This window comes from Chrysemys picta, chromosome 1, assembly GCF_011386835.1.
Source record: "Chrysemys picta bellii isolate R12L10 chromosome 1, ASM1138683v2, whole genome shotgun sequence".
Classification (NCBI taxonomy): domain Eukaryota; kingdom Metazoa; phylum Chordata; order Testudines; family Emydidae; genus Chrysemys; species Chrysemys picta.
Genome location: NC_088791.1, coordinates 172111524 through 172128050, shown reverse-complemented (window position 1 = coordinate 172128050; position 16527 = coordinate 172111524). Strand labels below are relative to the sequence as shown.

General features: G+C 40.0%; 1 protein-coding gene across 21 annotated transcripts in view; it reads left to right on the top strand.

Moving 5' to 3' along the window:
* Positions 1–16527, top strand: part of CADM2 (cell adhesion molecule 2) — a 1056973-nt gene that overhangs the window by 804635 nt on the left and 235811 nt on the right. For all 21 annotated transcript variants that reach the window (XR_010594295.1, XM_024102051.3, XM_065575421.1 and 18 more), the window contains one exon: positions 5157–5306. Coding sequence is in view for 17 of the 21 variants with exons in the window: in XM_024102051.3 (XP_023957819.1) it covers positions 5157–5306 (150 nt within the window). In the remaining 4 variants the exon portion in view is untranslated. The remainder of the gene's footprint in view (positions 1–5156; positions 5307–16527) is intronic.

Here is a 16527-nt window from a genome sequence, read left to right as displayed (position 1 = left end):
GCATGGATGCAATTTAATGTGCATTCTAGATTGTCTGAGGGCTGCCTTCCATGGGGAAAAAAGTTTTGGGTCTTTTATGTATCAGTTGTTGAATTGTAGTCTATAGTCTGGTTGTCATTATTGTATCATAAATTTGTAATATCTTTGTTTAGAAGTGAAATCAGATACTAGGACCAACACTCATTTCTGCATCTCTCCTCTTCATGTGTCAGTATGCTGATTACCATGCTGCATAGCTTGCAGGGTTCTAGCTTTCTCTTGTACTTTTGGTATAAACCCTACACAACAAAAGCATTAATTCCTGCTAGAAAATTGAAAAACTAAAAAGTAATATAGTAATCCGATCCTGAACTTTTGCCCATGTTTAGGCTATTTATAGTCATCTACATTTCAGATCAGGATATAATTTCTGCTAACCTAATTGCAACATCTTGTGATGTTTTCTCAAAATAAAGCTTTATATCTCTGGAGAGATTTACATGTTGAGAGATTATATATACATAAAGTAATCCTGAAAAACTGATTAAATACGTTTTAGATTGTTCATCATACCCCGATTGTTTTTAATTTCTTTTGAGTTGTCTTTCTAAGAAAAAAAGCCAAAACTAATTTACACTCATGCTCATTGTCAGATAAGCACTGCATCATTTGAAATGGGAAGTTGTCTCCCTCTCCTCACCATTAAAATAATGACCATGCTTTGCATTTGCCTTTTAGAGGACTGACACTTTTTAAAGTCTTATCCAAATCCTACTGAAATCAATATGAAGACTGCCATTGACTTTAATGGATTTGAATCAAATCTTTACTTTTGTATCTGCCTCACCAAGACTTGCATTTTCTCACACCTATGCCTATTGGTTTTGGCTGAAACTGGAAGTAATGAAATAATGTGAGGAGATTCAAGTTAGGAAGGATGGTAAAATGAAAAAGAGTGTTTTATGGTTCAAGCACACGACTGAGTAGAAGAAATCCGTTCTAGTTTCAGCTCTGCTACAGGCTTCCTGTGTGACCTTTAGTGAGTCATTTAACTTCTCTTTTTATCATGATTTCCACATAAGAAAAATGGTTATAAAATGTACATACCTCACAGGGATGTTGGGAAGCTAGACGCATTGTAATATGTAAAGCCAATGTGCCAGCAAATTGCTTATGCACTCTACTCACCTGATGTCCCCCACAGTTAGCATACCCTCTTTCCCACATCTACTGCAGAGATTTTCAGGATTCATCAACGAACTGTCATATGAAAAGCATAGACAAAAAGACTAATATGCTGACGGTATAAAATCATGTGAATATATCACCAAGAGTACAAAGGTTTCTTACAGGAATACACCACTGCAGTGACAAAAGCAAAGAGAACCTTATTTTCCGCTGCCTTTGCAATCCCCAAATCAAGGCCAGCAGAGACCCACTCACATTCACGGCATAGTGAACCAGCTAATCAGCCCAGACTGTGTACCACAAGCCTCCAACTCATGCACTGACCTCTGTGAAGAGCTCGAGGCAGAACTCTGAACTAGACTGTATGGTATTAACCACTTCACCAGTCCTGAAGAAATTTGTCCACGTCACATACTAACATACCATGAGTTCTAGAAGCCCTTAGAAACACTTGAGACATCACCTCTGAAAAAAATCTATGCTTCTGCTGTCTGGTAAAGGCCTAAGGAAAACAATAGTGATCACTGCTAATGGAAATTATCAGCTCCTTCTTTAGAGAAACAAACCTGTGAACTCCATTGAAAAATGCAATAGGTCCCCCCCACACACACTTGCACCACCCACAGCATCACAAAAGCAACCCACAACACAAGAAATTTCTCTAACTATTCTCCCATCTCTACACCTAGGTAAAATCACTGAGGTAGATAGTGACAACCAAGCTCCAAAAACATGTAATAGATCGGCTTAAGACTAAGGTGCAGCACAAGGACAGCCCTAGTAGCACTAAAGGGCCTCTAACTGGATAAGAGAAGTATCTGTGGAGGAATTATGTTTGGATGAGAAAAAAGAAATACACCACATAGATTAGCAAATCTTTCCTAACATCAAGGAAAGAATAGACGTGATACACAGAGGCTAAACTGAAGTATTCTGGTATCTCAGTGTTTTTCAACTTGTGTATTTCTGTGTTCCATCTTACCAGCAGGAAGTACTGCAATCTGAGGAGAGAAATTGGGAACACATACATCTGTCTAATCAAAATAATGTTCTGCATGTACACAGTACAGAACATCTGGTGATCCCAAAGCATTTTGTAAGATGAATAATTATCAATATTCCTTTTTGTAGATCATGTAAGAAGGTACAGAGAGGTAAAATTACTTGCCTGAAGTCATGTAGTAAGTCAAAGGGTGAGTTTGGAATATATATCTAGTCTCCAAAGTCTCAGGCCTGGAGTAATTCCACAGGACTACTCTTTTGCCCCCTAAAAGAGAGGACTTCAACAGTACTGTTGTAATTTGCTGCTAGCTTCTCTGGGTTACAAAAACTACTTTTATCTAGAAGAAGACTTCTTTAGGATTTAGTACTCGTTTAGATAATTAACGGCTCAATCCTGCAAGATGCGTAGCACTATGGCCCCAATCCATGCTTAATTTTAAGTACTGCTGACTTTAATGGAACTGTTCAGATGCCTAAAATTAATCACATGTTTAAGTGCTTTGCTGTATCAGGGCCAGCATGCTCAACATCTTGCAGGATTGATCCCTCCATGAACACAGTATATGAAACTTTCTTATGGTAGTTAAGGTCTTGAGCAATTTTTCTAGAACAGTTGCTTGTAGAGCACTTGTTTAAACTATTTTTCCTGTTCTTTTTCCAATGTGCCTGATGGATTTCACTGCAGTCCTCTCTGGAACCAGCTACTTGTGTTAATGGTATTAAAGTAGTTCAAACTTACTTATTCTGTATGCAAAAATGTTTTAGCCTATACAGCTACTGAGCCAGAACTTGTGCACTAGAAGGTTATTTGTTTGGAAAGCCTACTGTAATTTAGTCGAAGTAATAGTATGCCGTGTGTGCCTTTCTGGATTTTTAAAACTTGAATTTAAGCAATAAGAATTGCTGTGAGGTTCCTTGAAACATTGGGATTGGAAAGGGGAGAAGTGATGGAAAAATGACAAGTTTTCTAATTTTTTCTTCATTGTGATTTTTCATTCAGTGGGTATTCTTAATGTAGGTGTTTCAAGAAATGTCAAATACAGTGGGTGTTTGTTTGCAGTGGTTAAACTAGTTATAATATTTCCAATATTCCCTATATTCTACTTACCATAAATATTCCATCCCATTAAATATAAAGGTGTTTTTTTTTTCCAGGTTACTCTGTATAATTTAGTGTATAAAAGTGATGGCTGACACAGAATGTACAGTTTTTGCTCCAATAATGTTTGCTCAAATTTCATATTTTGATGACCACTCTTTCATCCTATGTTTCCTTCAGCTACTGTAGTCTCATGCCAAGGAAACATTTTTGTTTTAATAGAGGAATTAAAACTGTGTTGAGTTCATTTGATTTTATTTATTGAGATGACTTTTCCTGCAACTGCTGTTAATTTATTTTGTTCAGAATACAAAAATTTAGGCAATAAAGTATTTTAATGTAAATTGAGTGTGAAGGATGCTGCTTCTGTTTTTTCTACAGCAGCAGAAAGCTTACTCAGTGATCTCCAGTTTATTCCAACCCAGAACTGGATGGTCTACGTGTAGTTGTGAGAGGCTAGTTAGTCTTCAAGGTTTTTGGCACTTTTTCCGAGACTGCCAACAAGGCTGCCAGCTGCGGTAATGTTTTTTGTGGGTGCCTGCCTCGCAGGAACTGGAGTAACATAACCAAACTTATTTTGCATAAGCTACTGCACAGCCATCAAAACTTGCCCTGGATTCTGTCTTGTCACTATAACCAAGTCAAACAATAGTGTGTATCTATCATTTATTCATGGTTTCTTTGCATAGTTGCATAATTGCACTTGTTTTTAATCATTTTTGCCTTCTGTATAGGCTAAACCCCAACCCCTTGTTTATTTGGGCAGAGTTCTATGAGTGCCACTAAAATATAATACTTATCTTAAAGTTTTATGCCAGATCTGTGGGCATTTGGTATAACTACTGGTATATTGACAGTTAATATGTTTGATATAATAGTATGACATAAGCGTGAACTTGCCTATTTGTTACATAGGACTGTAAGGATATTTTCCACTTCAGGTTTTTCATACTCTTCAGTGCCTAGCTACGTGTTGTACTTCTCCATTATAAGAATCTTTATGCCAGTGGTTCTAGCAGAACAAGTAGTATATTTTACTTGTAAGCTTTCCCCACATACACATTAAAAACTGTAACTCCTGTTTTTGTTACAGTTCCTCTTTGTGTCTTCTTTGTCCATTATATAACAAAGTATGCGCTGATTTCACAAAATTGCTCTTTATAATAAATATGTAACTGGGAGTGTGTATAAGAGGTATTTTGGACAGCTTTTTTTCAGCAAATTCTTAATGTGCTCTATAACATTTTGGGATAAAATCACACTAGAGATGTGAAAGGACTATTGCATCAAGTCTATCCCCAAACATCTTCAGGTGATACTTCCTTACACCACACTTGTTCTTAAACAAAAGGCCAAAACTGGCAAACAAAAGCATCAAGAAAATTACCCCCCCCCCCAAAATTGTAAGCTACCCTATCTTTCTGGCTTTAAAAAAAAATTCTCTGTTGATTTCAAAAGAGAGTTTCATAGGGGGTGTTTGTGTTGTTGTTGTTTTTATATATATTTTCAGCTTTTAGCAGATGTTATAAATAGTCTTGGTTTTTAGGTACATTTAACCATGTTCTTCATAATAAGAACCATATATAATATATTGAAGCATCTGTGGACATGGTTTTCAGTTTGTGTGTCCGAATAGGGAGGGATAAGGATTGTAGGATACTTCCTAGAAGATAATGAATATTAAATAATCTGCAGCTCTTAAATTTAACCTGGCTATCTCTCTGATACAGAGAACATATTTTTGATATATCTTTTTTCCGCCCTTTGGTAAGACTATTACATCAAATTCAGACTGTGCAGGCTGTGAGAAGTTAATGTAATAAATTCTGTTCTATAACTTTCATGTAATCGGGATTTTTTGTTTTTATTTTCTTTTAATCCCCTTCAGGCAGCCAAGGGCAATTTCCACTCACACAGAATGTTACAGTTGTTGAAGGGGGAACAGCAAATTTGACCTGCAGGGTTGATCAAAATGATAACACCTCCCTCCAGTGGTCAAATCCAGCTCAACAGACTCTGTACTTCGATGACAAGAAAGGTGAATATATTTTCTTTAATAATTTTGAAATATTTCATGGTAATAAATATCTTAAATGAGACAGATCATTCATTTATTCCAAAACTGTTTTAAAATGTAACTGTATTTATGTTAAATATTAAATATTTCTGTTTGCTAGGCATAAACTCTAAAGAGCACAGAGTTTTGTTAGTCTCTAAGGTGCCACGAGTACTCCTGTTCTTTTTTCTAAAGAGTACTTAACTTATAATTTTTGATTAAATATACAGAGTTTGTTTCTAACTCTCTCTTTGATTGAAGTTATTATTGTAATGTATATCTTGATTTCTTACATGATTTTCATTGCCTACATTAAGAGGTTGGAGGAAAAGAACAACGTTTTTCATGATTATTGCAAGCTGAACTGGAAATCCTTGTTTAGATGTATTTCAAAGGGCGGGTTAAGGAGGGCTGTGTGCAGAGGGGATGTAGTAGCCTGAAAGCACCATATCTTGTCTATGGTAGTTAGTGGTGGAAGGATAGCTAGTATTCGGCTCAAATTTATTGGGTTTTGTTTGTTTGTTTGTTTTTGTTTTTAAACAATTAGTGTGCAGTTACCATCAAATGGTTATTCAGCCAAACAACTAATTAGTTCACTTTTATATTTACTGCCTGAGCTTTACTAATTACATGATCCATAGGTTGTGGTGGTGGTCTACCCAGATGAAAAAAATTGGAACAATTTCTATTCCTTTTCATAAGACAAATATTGCTTATTTAATAGGGTTTGCAGCCAAGATTTGTGCATCTACCTGACCTGAATAAGCCAAGAAATGCGATAAAATGTTAACAAGGGAATGCCCTTCGATTTCATACATAAAAACATTTGAGAATTAACAGAGCTAAATTTCGTAAAATCTCTATTTGGCTTCAGAACTGCAATAACCTTGATGTTGGCTCCAGCAGTAGCGAAGCTTGATCGAGTTTATATTTAATCCTTCAGTGAGGACTCGGTTCTGCAAGATGCTGAGCACTCTGGCCCATGTCCAGCAAATGGGAGTACTTAGGAGCTTAAAGTTAAGTACTGATTAAGTGTTTTGCTGTATGATTGCAAAGGTGCTTAGCATCTTGCGGGATCAAGGTTGAAGAGCAGGTTTTGGGTGGATCTGTGTACTTGATTAAAAGCAGATTTGAAAAGCAGTTGTATTATATCTACAAAACCTGCAATCAAAATATTTTCAAACTGAATAAGTTTCATTGCTACTAATATAATAGGCAAAACAGAATCTAATTAAGATACTGAAATGGTTCCTTTTTCCTTTGTGTAACTATTTTTTAATGTGTAATCATTGGATTTGCAATTTCCTTTGAGTCTCAAGTATGTTTTGAATGTTGGATTAAAGATACATAATGAAGGGTTTGCCGTGTGTTAATATTCCTAAAACCCAATCCTGCAACCCTTACTCATGTGAGTAATCCCACTGATTTTGTGTAAGTAAGGAATACCTGCATTAGTAAAAGTAGTGGGTTTGAGCTCTTTTGTAGGCGAAACCCAATATCTAGAACTTCTATACATTTAATGACATTTTAAAAGAAGTGCAGCAGTAACATTTGAGTGGTTTGTTGCATAGTAAGTATTTGTGAGCAATTTATATTCTCTACAGAAGACACAGTAGGTTAAAGAAAACTTAAAGAACTGCAGTTTTCATTGAACTTTAAACTCTGTCCTTAGACTCTGAGGAATATGTGCAGATTTATTTGCAGAGGAATTACTGTGCATCTGTTACACAGGAAAACTGCTAAAATGATCCAGAAGTATGCCTGGTCCTTAAAGCATGCATATTCGATTATTTTACATTTATAAGGCATTGCATCCTGTTCATGTGATGATCCCATTCTTGACTATACTGCTGGGGGAAGTGAGCAGCAGGATAAAATGCCGTGCAGAAGTCATTGCCACTCTCTCCCCACTTCTTCCAACTCAAATAATGGTTTCACAGCTTTAATCAACAGCTCTGTCTGTGTGCTTCCACTTATACCTAAAGGAAAGATGTCTTCCTTTTGGGTCTTGTATTGCTAGGCTGGAACACTAGCTCTGAAAACTTAGAAGGGTATCCCTCAGAGACTGCATTAAGTCCATCCTGAGGCCAGTGTTGAAGTAGAAGTCTGACTCCGAGCCCTCTCTTCTTATAGGCACTTCATTTGTGTCCATTTAGGCACGGAGAGCTTACTCTTAGGTGCAGTAGCTCGGCTTCATCCATTGATTCCAGTGCCCAGACATTCAGAGTTCTCCACTGGTTTTGGCCCTAGCTGCATGACACATCTCTCTCCCTTCATAGCTATGTAAACCTCCTGGTACAGTTGGTGTTTATCAGACCCATAAAATCAGTGAAAAAGAATAGGTGGAGACAGACAAACAACTCTTATAGGAGTTGGATCTATGAAGCTCACTCCCACAGGAGATCAGAATGACCACAGACCCCTCCACATTCAGAATTAAATTAAAAATAATACATGCCCTTGACTTAACATTCCATCAATAAATTATGCACCATCACGCCCCACACACCCACAAACTCATCAAGCTATTTCTTCTGTTGGTTGGGAGGAAGAGAGAAAGTGCCATTGTTATTTCTATTTTTAAATACTTGGAAGATGCTCAGGTACTTCCATAGATGGGAGCCAGATGAGTATCAAATACATGGCTGGTGTGTACAGCAGCAGGAGAGTAAGCTGACGTAAACAGTATGCAATAGAAGCAGAAAAGTTCCCCGTGGATGAGGAGGTCTGAAATGCCCTCTCGACGATGCTGTTCTTCATGAAGGCCCTAATGTTTGCAAAAACTAGAACTACAAGATGGGGGTACAGAGGGACCTAGAGCCAGGCTCTGACCCAAAGACAATTTCTGATGATAAAAAAGACATGTTTAATGTAGATATAGTCTATTTTTGTGAACTAAATCAGTGAGGTATTTGAGAAGAAGCATTACCTACTTGGTTACGACAATGGGACTGGATGAGAGGAGATGGTAACATTATTGGATTCACCTAATGGTACTATTATTCAGGGCTTGTGTAAATGAACACTTAGGTAAGGTGACCAGACAGCAAATGTGAAAAATCAGGACAGGAGGTGAAGTGTAATAGGAGCCTATATAAGAAAAAGACCCCAAAATCGGTGCTGTCCCTATAATATCGGGACATCTGGTCACCCTAGTTTGTGGCAAGCTGGGGTGACTCTACCCCACATTACTGTGTTGCTCACTAAGTAATGATGTGGGTTCCACTGACACGCTAAATGTTCCCTAATGTGCTTTAATCTACTCCCATTTCAAAGTGTGATAGTCAAAACTGACTGAGAAATGTTTAGTGCACGACAGCTGGGTCCACCTGGAGAGTTAGTGTGTGGCAGGCTAGCATGGAGTAGATTTACACACGAGCTTTCAGCAAAATAAGTGGTCATATAGACAAGCACGGGGAGGCTTCCAAACTTTGTGACTGAATAAGCAGGCAGTTTGATCTCAAAGAAATGCTGATAATTAGTTTTCATGCAGTTGTCTCTTCAAATCTGAACGTATCATTAAAGTTGGTCTTCTCTGCTCGAGTCTCTCTCATTCTAGAATAATTTAGATGTGGTGCTACTGCCTACATGCTATATGCCTATAAACAAAACATGGAAAAACATTAGAGACTGGGATTCTGTTTTTAACTTGACTTGTCCTTGTACCTCACTTTCCTGTGTCTTTGGTCAAGTCACATAACAGATGTCTTCATTTTTCAATTAGAAAAATGGGACTAATAATGGATATCTTCCTCGCATGGGTTTTGTGAGATGTAAATAACTCGTGTTGGTAAAATTGTCCAATATTTTTGGTTAGAGGGTTCAGTAAAAAGTCACATTATTATTTACTCATTTATGAATTATAACCTATTCATTGTTTGCAACCAGAACACCAAAGATATTAATCACATTTTCCTTTCACGTCATAGATGCATATCAAAACTTAACCCACACCTGAAATTACTCTAAAGTAAAAGCAAATACTGTCCATTAATATCAATTGCATATATATATAGTTGACGCGCAGGAAGGTTTTTGTGTACAAGGATGCTTTAAACTCAACTGATTTAAATATTTATGAATAAAATTAGTTACACAAGTAATATTTTAGCTTGAGAAATGTTTGATGGTGTGCCTATATAAAATTAAAAGGAATAGAAAATTATGAATAGATTTTTCTTTCAGGAAAAACAATGACCTACTTTAATCTGTTTAATGTATGTGCATGAATATATCAGGTTTTTGTTTTTAGAGTCTCATGGCTTGGATTAGATAAAATATTTGTTACAAATTTGAGACTAGAGTGTGATTAACCCAATCTGGATATACAAAGAGTGAAGCGGGGGGGTGGGGGGAGGAGAGATCCAATAAGCCTTTTCCTTCTTTATGTCCTAAAAACTGTAAGACACATCTAGATTAGGAAAACTGATCCACTGCTAGGATGATGGGGAAAGCGGTGGATGTGATATATCTGGTCTTTAGCAAAGGTTTTGATATGGTCTCCCACAGTATTCTTGCCAGCAAGTTAAAGAAGTATGGGCTGGATAAATGGAATATAAAGTGGATAGAAAGCTGGCTAGATTGTCGGGCCCAACAGGTAGTGATCAATGGCTCGATGTCTAGTTGGCAGCCGGTATCAAGCGGAGTGCCCCAGGGGTCAGTCCAGGGTTGCTGGTTTTGTTCAACATCTTCATTAATGATCTGGATGATGGGATGAATTGCACCCTCAGCAAGTTTGCAGATGACACTAAGCTAGCAGGAGAGGTAGATATGTTGAAGGGTAGGGATAGGGTCCAGAGTGATGTAGACAAATTGGAGGATTGGGCCAAAAGAAATCTGATGAAATTCAACAAGGACAAGTGCAGAGTTCTGCACTTAGGAAGGAAGAAGCCCATGTACCACTACAGGCCGGGGACCAACTGGCTAGGCAGCAGTTCTGCAGAAAAGGACATGGAGATTACAGTGGAGGAGAAGCTGGATATGAGTCAGCATTGTGCCCTTGTTGCCAAAAGCCAATGACATATTGGGCTGTATTAGTAGGAGCATTGCCAGCAGATCGAGGGAAGTGATTATTCCCCTCTATTCGGCACTTGTGAGGCCACACCTGGAGTACTGTGTCCAGTTTTGGTCCCCCCACTACAGAAGGGATGTGGACAAATTGGAGAAAGTCCAGCGGAGGGCAACAAAAATGATTAGGGAGCTGGGGCACATGATTTACAAGGAGAGTCTGAGGGAACTGGGGTTATTTAGTCTGCAGAAGAGAAGAATGAGGGGGGATTTGATAGCTGCTTTCAACTACCTGAAGGCGGGTTCCAAAGAAGATGGAGCTCGGCTGTTCTCAGTAGTGGCAGATGACAGAACAAGAAGCAATGGTCTCAAGGTGCAGTGGGGAAGGTCTAGGTTGGATATTAGGAAACACTATTTCTGCAGTGATCTAGAAGCCTACTTTCATCGTCTCCGACTCAAGGAATATTTTCAACGCACCACTGAACAGTGCACTGACCCACAGGAACCTTCCTACCAACACTACAAGAAGAAGAACTCTGCGTGGACTCCTCCTGACGGTCGAAATGACAGACTGGACCTCTACATAGAGTGCTTCCGCAGACGTGCACAGGCTGAAATTGTGGACAAACAACATCACTTGTCCCATAACCTCAGCCGTACAGAACGCAATGCCATCCACAGCCTCGGAAACAACTCTGACATTATGGTCAAAGGGGCTGACAAAAGAGGTGCTGTATTCATAATGAACAGGTCAGATTATGAACAGGAGGCTGCCAGGCAACTCTCCAAGACCACATTCTACAGGCCACTTTTGGTATCCCACTGAGGAATACCAAAAGAAACTACACCATCTGCTCAAGAAATTCCCAGCTACAGTACGGGAACAAATCTACATGGACACACCCCCAGAACCCCGACCAGGGGTATTCTATCTGCCACCCAAGATCCATAAACCTGGAAACCCTGGACGCCCCATCATCTCAGGCATTGGCACTCTTACAGCAGGATTATCTGGCTATTTGGACTCTCTCCTCAGACCCTACGCTGCCAGCACTCCCAGCTATCTTCGAGACTCCACTGACTTCCTGAGGAAACTACAATGCATTGGTGTTCTTCCTGAAAACACCATCCTGGCCACCATGGATGTAGAAGCACTTTACACCAATATTCCACATGAGGGTGGACTACAAGCTGTCAGGAACAGTATCCCTGATGAGGCCACAGCACGCCTGGTGGCTGAGCTTTGTGACTTTGTCCTCACCCACAACCACTTCAGATTTGGGAACAACTTATACCTTCAAGTCAGTGGCACTGATATGGGTACCCGCATGGCCCCACAGTATGCCAACATTTTTATGGCTAACTTAGAACAATGCTTCCTCAGCTCTTGTCCCCTAGTGTCCCTCCTCTACTTGCGCTACATTGATGACATCTTCATCATATGGACCCACGGAAAGGAGGCCCTTGAAGAATTCTACCTGGACTTCAACAATTTCCACTCCACCATCAACCTCAGCCTGGACGAGTCCACACAAGAGATCCACTTCCTGGACACTATAGTGCAAATAAGTGATGGTCACATAAACACCACCCTATACCGGAAACCTACTGACCGCTATACGTACCTACATGCCTCCAGCTTCCATCGAAGACCCATCACACGATCCATTGTCTACAGCCAAGTCCTAAGATACAACCGAATTTGCTCCAACCCCTCAGACAGAGACAAAGGCCTACAAGATCTTTATCAAGCATTTGTAAAACTACAATACCTACCTGGGGAAGTGAGGAAACAGATTGACAGAGCAAGACAGGTACCCAGAAATCACCTACTACAGGACAGGCCCAACAAGGACAATAACAGAACACCACCGGCCATCACATACAGCCCCCAGCTAAAACCTCTCCAGCACATTATCCACGATCTACAACCTATCCTGGAAAATGATCCCTCACTCTCACAGACCTTGGGAGGCAGGCCAGTCCTTGCTTACAGACAACCCCCCAACCTGAAGCAAATACTCACCAGCAACTACACACCACACCACAGAAACACCAACCCAGGAACCAATCCCTGTAGCAAACCTTGTTGCCTACTCTGTCCCCATATCTACTCTGGCGACACCATCAGAGGACCCAACTACATCAGCCACACCATCAAGGGCTCATTCACCTGCACATCTACTAGTGTTATATATGCCATCATGTGCCAGCAATGCCCCTCTGTCATGTACATTGGTCAAACCGGACAGTCCCTCCGCAAAAGAATAAATCGGACATCAGGAATGGTAACATACAAAAGCCAGTAAGTGAACACTTCAATCTCCCTGGTCATTCTATTACAGATTTAGAAGTCACTATTATTGAACAAAAAAACTTCAGAAACAGACTTCAAAGAGAAACAGCAGAACTAAAATTCATTTGCAAATTTTAACACCATTAATCTGGGCTTGAATAGGGACTGGGAGTGGCTGGCTCATTACAGAAGCAGCTTTTCCTCTCCTGGAATTGACACCTCCTCATCTATTATTGGGAGTGGACTACATCCACCCTGATTGAATTGGCCCTTCAACACTGATTCTCCACTTGAGAAGTAACTACCTGCTCTCCATGTGTCAGTATATAATGCCTGCATCTGTAACTTTCACTCCATGCATCTGAAGAAGTGAGGTTTTTACCCATGAAAGCTTATGCACAAATCTGTTAGTCTTTAAGGTACCACCAGACTCTTTGTTATTTCACTAGAGGGGTGGTGAAGCACTGGAATGGCTTACTTAGGGAGGTGGTGGAATCTCCATCCTTAGAGGTTTTTAAGATCCAGCTTGACAAAGCCCTGGCTGGGATGATTTAGTTGGTATTGGTCTGGCTTTGAGCAGGGGATTGGACTAGATGACCTCCTGCGGTCTCTTCCAACCCTGATATTCTACGATTCTATGATCAGGACCAGCTAATTTAAAAAACAACAACAACAACAAAACATAACTTTACCTGTTTTTAAACAGGACTTGTCAGCTAGTGAAATCCATGTTAGTTAAGAGGTGTGAACTAACATGCTTTAAAACATAACCTATTTTCCTAGTTTAGACTTGGCACCATAGTTTCAGGACAGGGAGAGACCAACAGCAGTGGCTGCTCCTTCAGTGCTCTTAGCAGTGCCGGCTCCAGGCACCAGCACAGCAAGCAGGTGCTTGGGGCGGCCAGCTGAAAGGGGCGGTACGTCTGGCCCTTCAGCAGCAATTTGGTGGTGGGTCCCTCAGTCCCTCTCGGAGGGAAGGACCTGCCGCCGAATTGCTGCTGAAGAATGAAGCAGCGGCTGTAGAGCTGCCGCCAAAGTGCCGCTGATCACGGCTTTTTTTTTTTTTTCCTGACGCTTGAGGCGGCAAAAACGCTAGAGCCGGCCCTGGCTCTTAGGCCTTTTCTTCCTAGGGAAACCAAATGTAGATATGGCCAGAGCCATTCTGCTTCTTCCCTTTCCCTACCGCTACTTCCCAGCTCTCCCTTCCTCCAAGCTGTGGCTTAAAAACCACATATAGCCATTTGTTCATTAATTCTTCTTAATCTACCTTAATTTGAAGTGTGAGTGTGAAAATGAATGTAGACAACAGTCTCATTTTACCAATAAGCCCTTGGCTAACTTTTCATTGGACAAAGAGTTGTACAGAACCACTGCAGGTAACAGTTGTTAAAGCTACTAGTACAGCTTCACTTTTGGCTGTAGAAGAGCATTTATTCCAAGAAAATATGAATTCACAGCTCACCATGTGCAAGTTAAAATTCTTAGGAAGCAAATGCAAATTACATGCTGCACATGAACAGATTTTTTCACCTACAAAATTTTCAATTAAAATGAATAATTACCATAGAAACCTCTGTATCACTTTATGCACACAAGTATCCTTAATTATATAGCTGCCTTTCGAAGAAGCACAACAATGCAGAACTGGCAGAAATGTGATTTTTTTTTTTTTTTTTTTTTTTTTTTTAAATGAACATACGTGGGGGGTTTAAAAAAATTATTTTCATCTGTATTTCTTAAAGCAGTGGTTCTCAACCAGGGGTCCGGGACCCCCTGTGGGGCTGCTAGCAGGTTTCAGGGGGGCCGCCAAGCATGGCGGGTATTAGACTCTCTAGGGACCAGGGCAGAAAGCTAAAGCCCCACCGCAAGGGACTGCCGCCCAGGGCCCCACCACCCAAGTCTGAAGCTGAAGTCTGTAGGCAACTTAGCTTTGTGGTGCCCACACTGTGATGTGAGGCCCGAGCAACTGCCCTGCTTCCTACCCCTTAATGTCGGACCTGGCTTTTATATGCAGAAAAACAGGTGTTATGACACAGGTGGGCTGTAGAGTTTTTATTGCATGTTGGGAGCCCTCAGAAAGAAAAAGGTTGAGAACCCCTGTGTTAAACGATGAAAGATGGGAAATAAACAGAGAGGCATAAGGAAAGTGCTGTGCCATAGAAAGATAGAGATGTTTGATAAAAAGATGATTTAACACAGATCCCTCATTTAACTTTCAGCCTTCTTTTTAAAGTCTAATATTTTATACTTATTTTGGTGGGGGTGACGGCTTAAGTAGAGAGGGATCTTGAAACAGATGAAGCCCACATGTACTGTACAACCAAATGATGGCAAGTTGATGCCGAGTTTGTTTGATCTCATCAGTTTAGTAAATGATGCACTCAGATTATTTTAAAAAGGAAGAGACTGGTATCTGGCTAGCATACCTCAGTGTTTTTGTTCAGTCTGCCAAACTAAACTGGAGGAAATATATGCTCTTTACTTTGACAAGGATTTGGCATGACTTGATAATAAAATGTGCACTTCTGTTGACACTGATCATAATTAGTTTGCCATGAACTGACATGCCAAATATTTGACAAGAGTTATGTCTGATGCTAATCATTGTTGGGTACATTCTCTTTTACACTGTCATCAAATAATAGCACTTTGATGCCTTAGTAACACATTAGTGAACAAAATTCAACTTCATGATTATTCATCCTTAGAGGGAGAAGATGTTTCCTTAGGTGACCTTTGTTTATGTCGCATATAACAGTACTTGGCACTTAGGGAGTTATGTATCACCAGAGGATCCCAAAAGTTTTCAAAGATGCTGCTGCATTAAATGTGGTTATGGGTGGGCACTGCACTTGCAGCAGCTCCCGGAAGCATTCTGCAGTGGAGAATGCAGATAGGCACAATGCCACAAGTGAACCTATAGAAACACCCACAGGTATTTCAACTGACATTTGTTTCACTATTGGCTCCCCCTCAGTGGGAGCCTTAATCAGCCTGTGTGGGATGAGGGTAGGCCCAGGACATGTTTGTATTCCAAAAATGATGCCTTTGGAGTATGTAGTCCCATGAAAACATTTCCTACGATTTGTTGTAGGCATGTTAAATAGTATAATTGTCACTCATTACACCCATAACTCAGTGTGGAAAATAAAGTGTGTGTGCGGGGAGGTAGCACAGAAAGATAGACACAAAATAACACCAACAGAAAGTGAAGATACACCAGTGTCCACAGCAGACCACCACCTTGGATTGTGTGGGTTTTATAATTTTTAGTTTATAGAAAGCTACTCTTTTTATTACAGGGGTTTAGGACAATTGGTTTGTTTTTGTTTTTATTTTTCCCGAACCCAGACAATTTTAGCTGTTAACATTTAAATAATGAAGAGTTCAGAGTTGGAAGTTTTCAGTGTGCATTGTAAAGTAGAACTTTGGTTTAGTGATTTTTAGGTCTTTTTTCATAGTTTTAGGATAGTTGTTCACAGGCCTTTGATTAGTTTGAGCTATTTACATAGGTTAGATGGCTTGGTTTCATAGTCACAGTAGTTGCTGACATCTCATGCAGCTTTGTATCAAGAAGCCATTTGTTAACACACTCAGTCTGGACAGTTCTCATTCTTCATTAAGGCACATGGTCAGATGTGTTGGGCTAAATAAGTTTGGCCAAGAATTTCAGAAATGACTAGTCATTTGAGTGCCCGTATTTGAGTGCCCACCTTTCAGACCCCTTAAAGGGGCCTGATTTTCAGAGGGTGTTGCTCAGCACTTTCAGAAACAAGGCTCTTTAATGTTTTTAGCTATAAGGGTCTCCAGTTGAGGCACTGAGCATCATTTGTGCACTGCTTAAAAGATAAGAAGTAAAGCAGAACAGATTTATTAAATATATCTTGGGGAAACATTTTG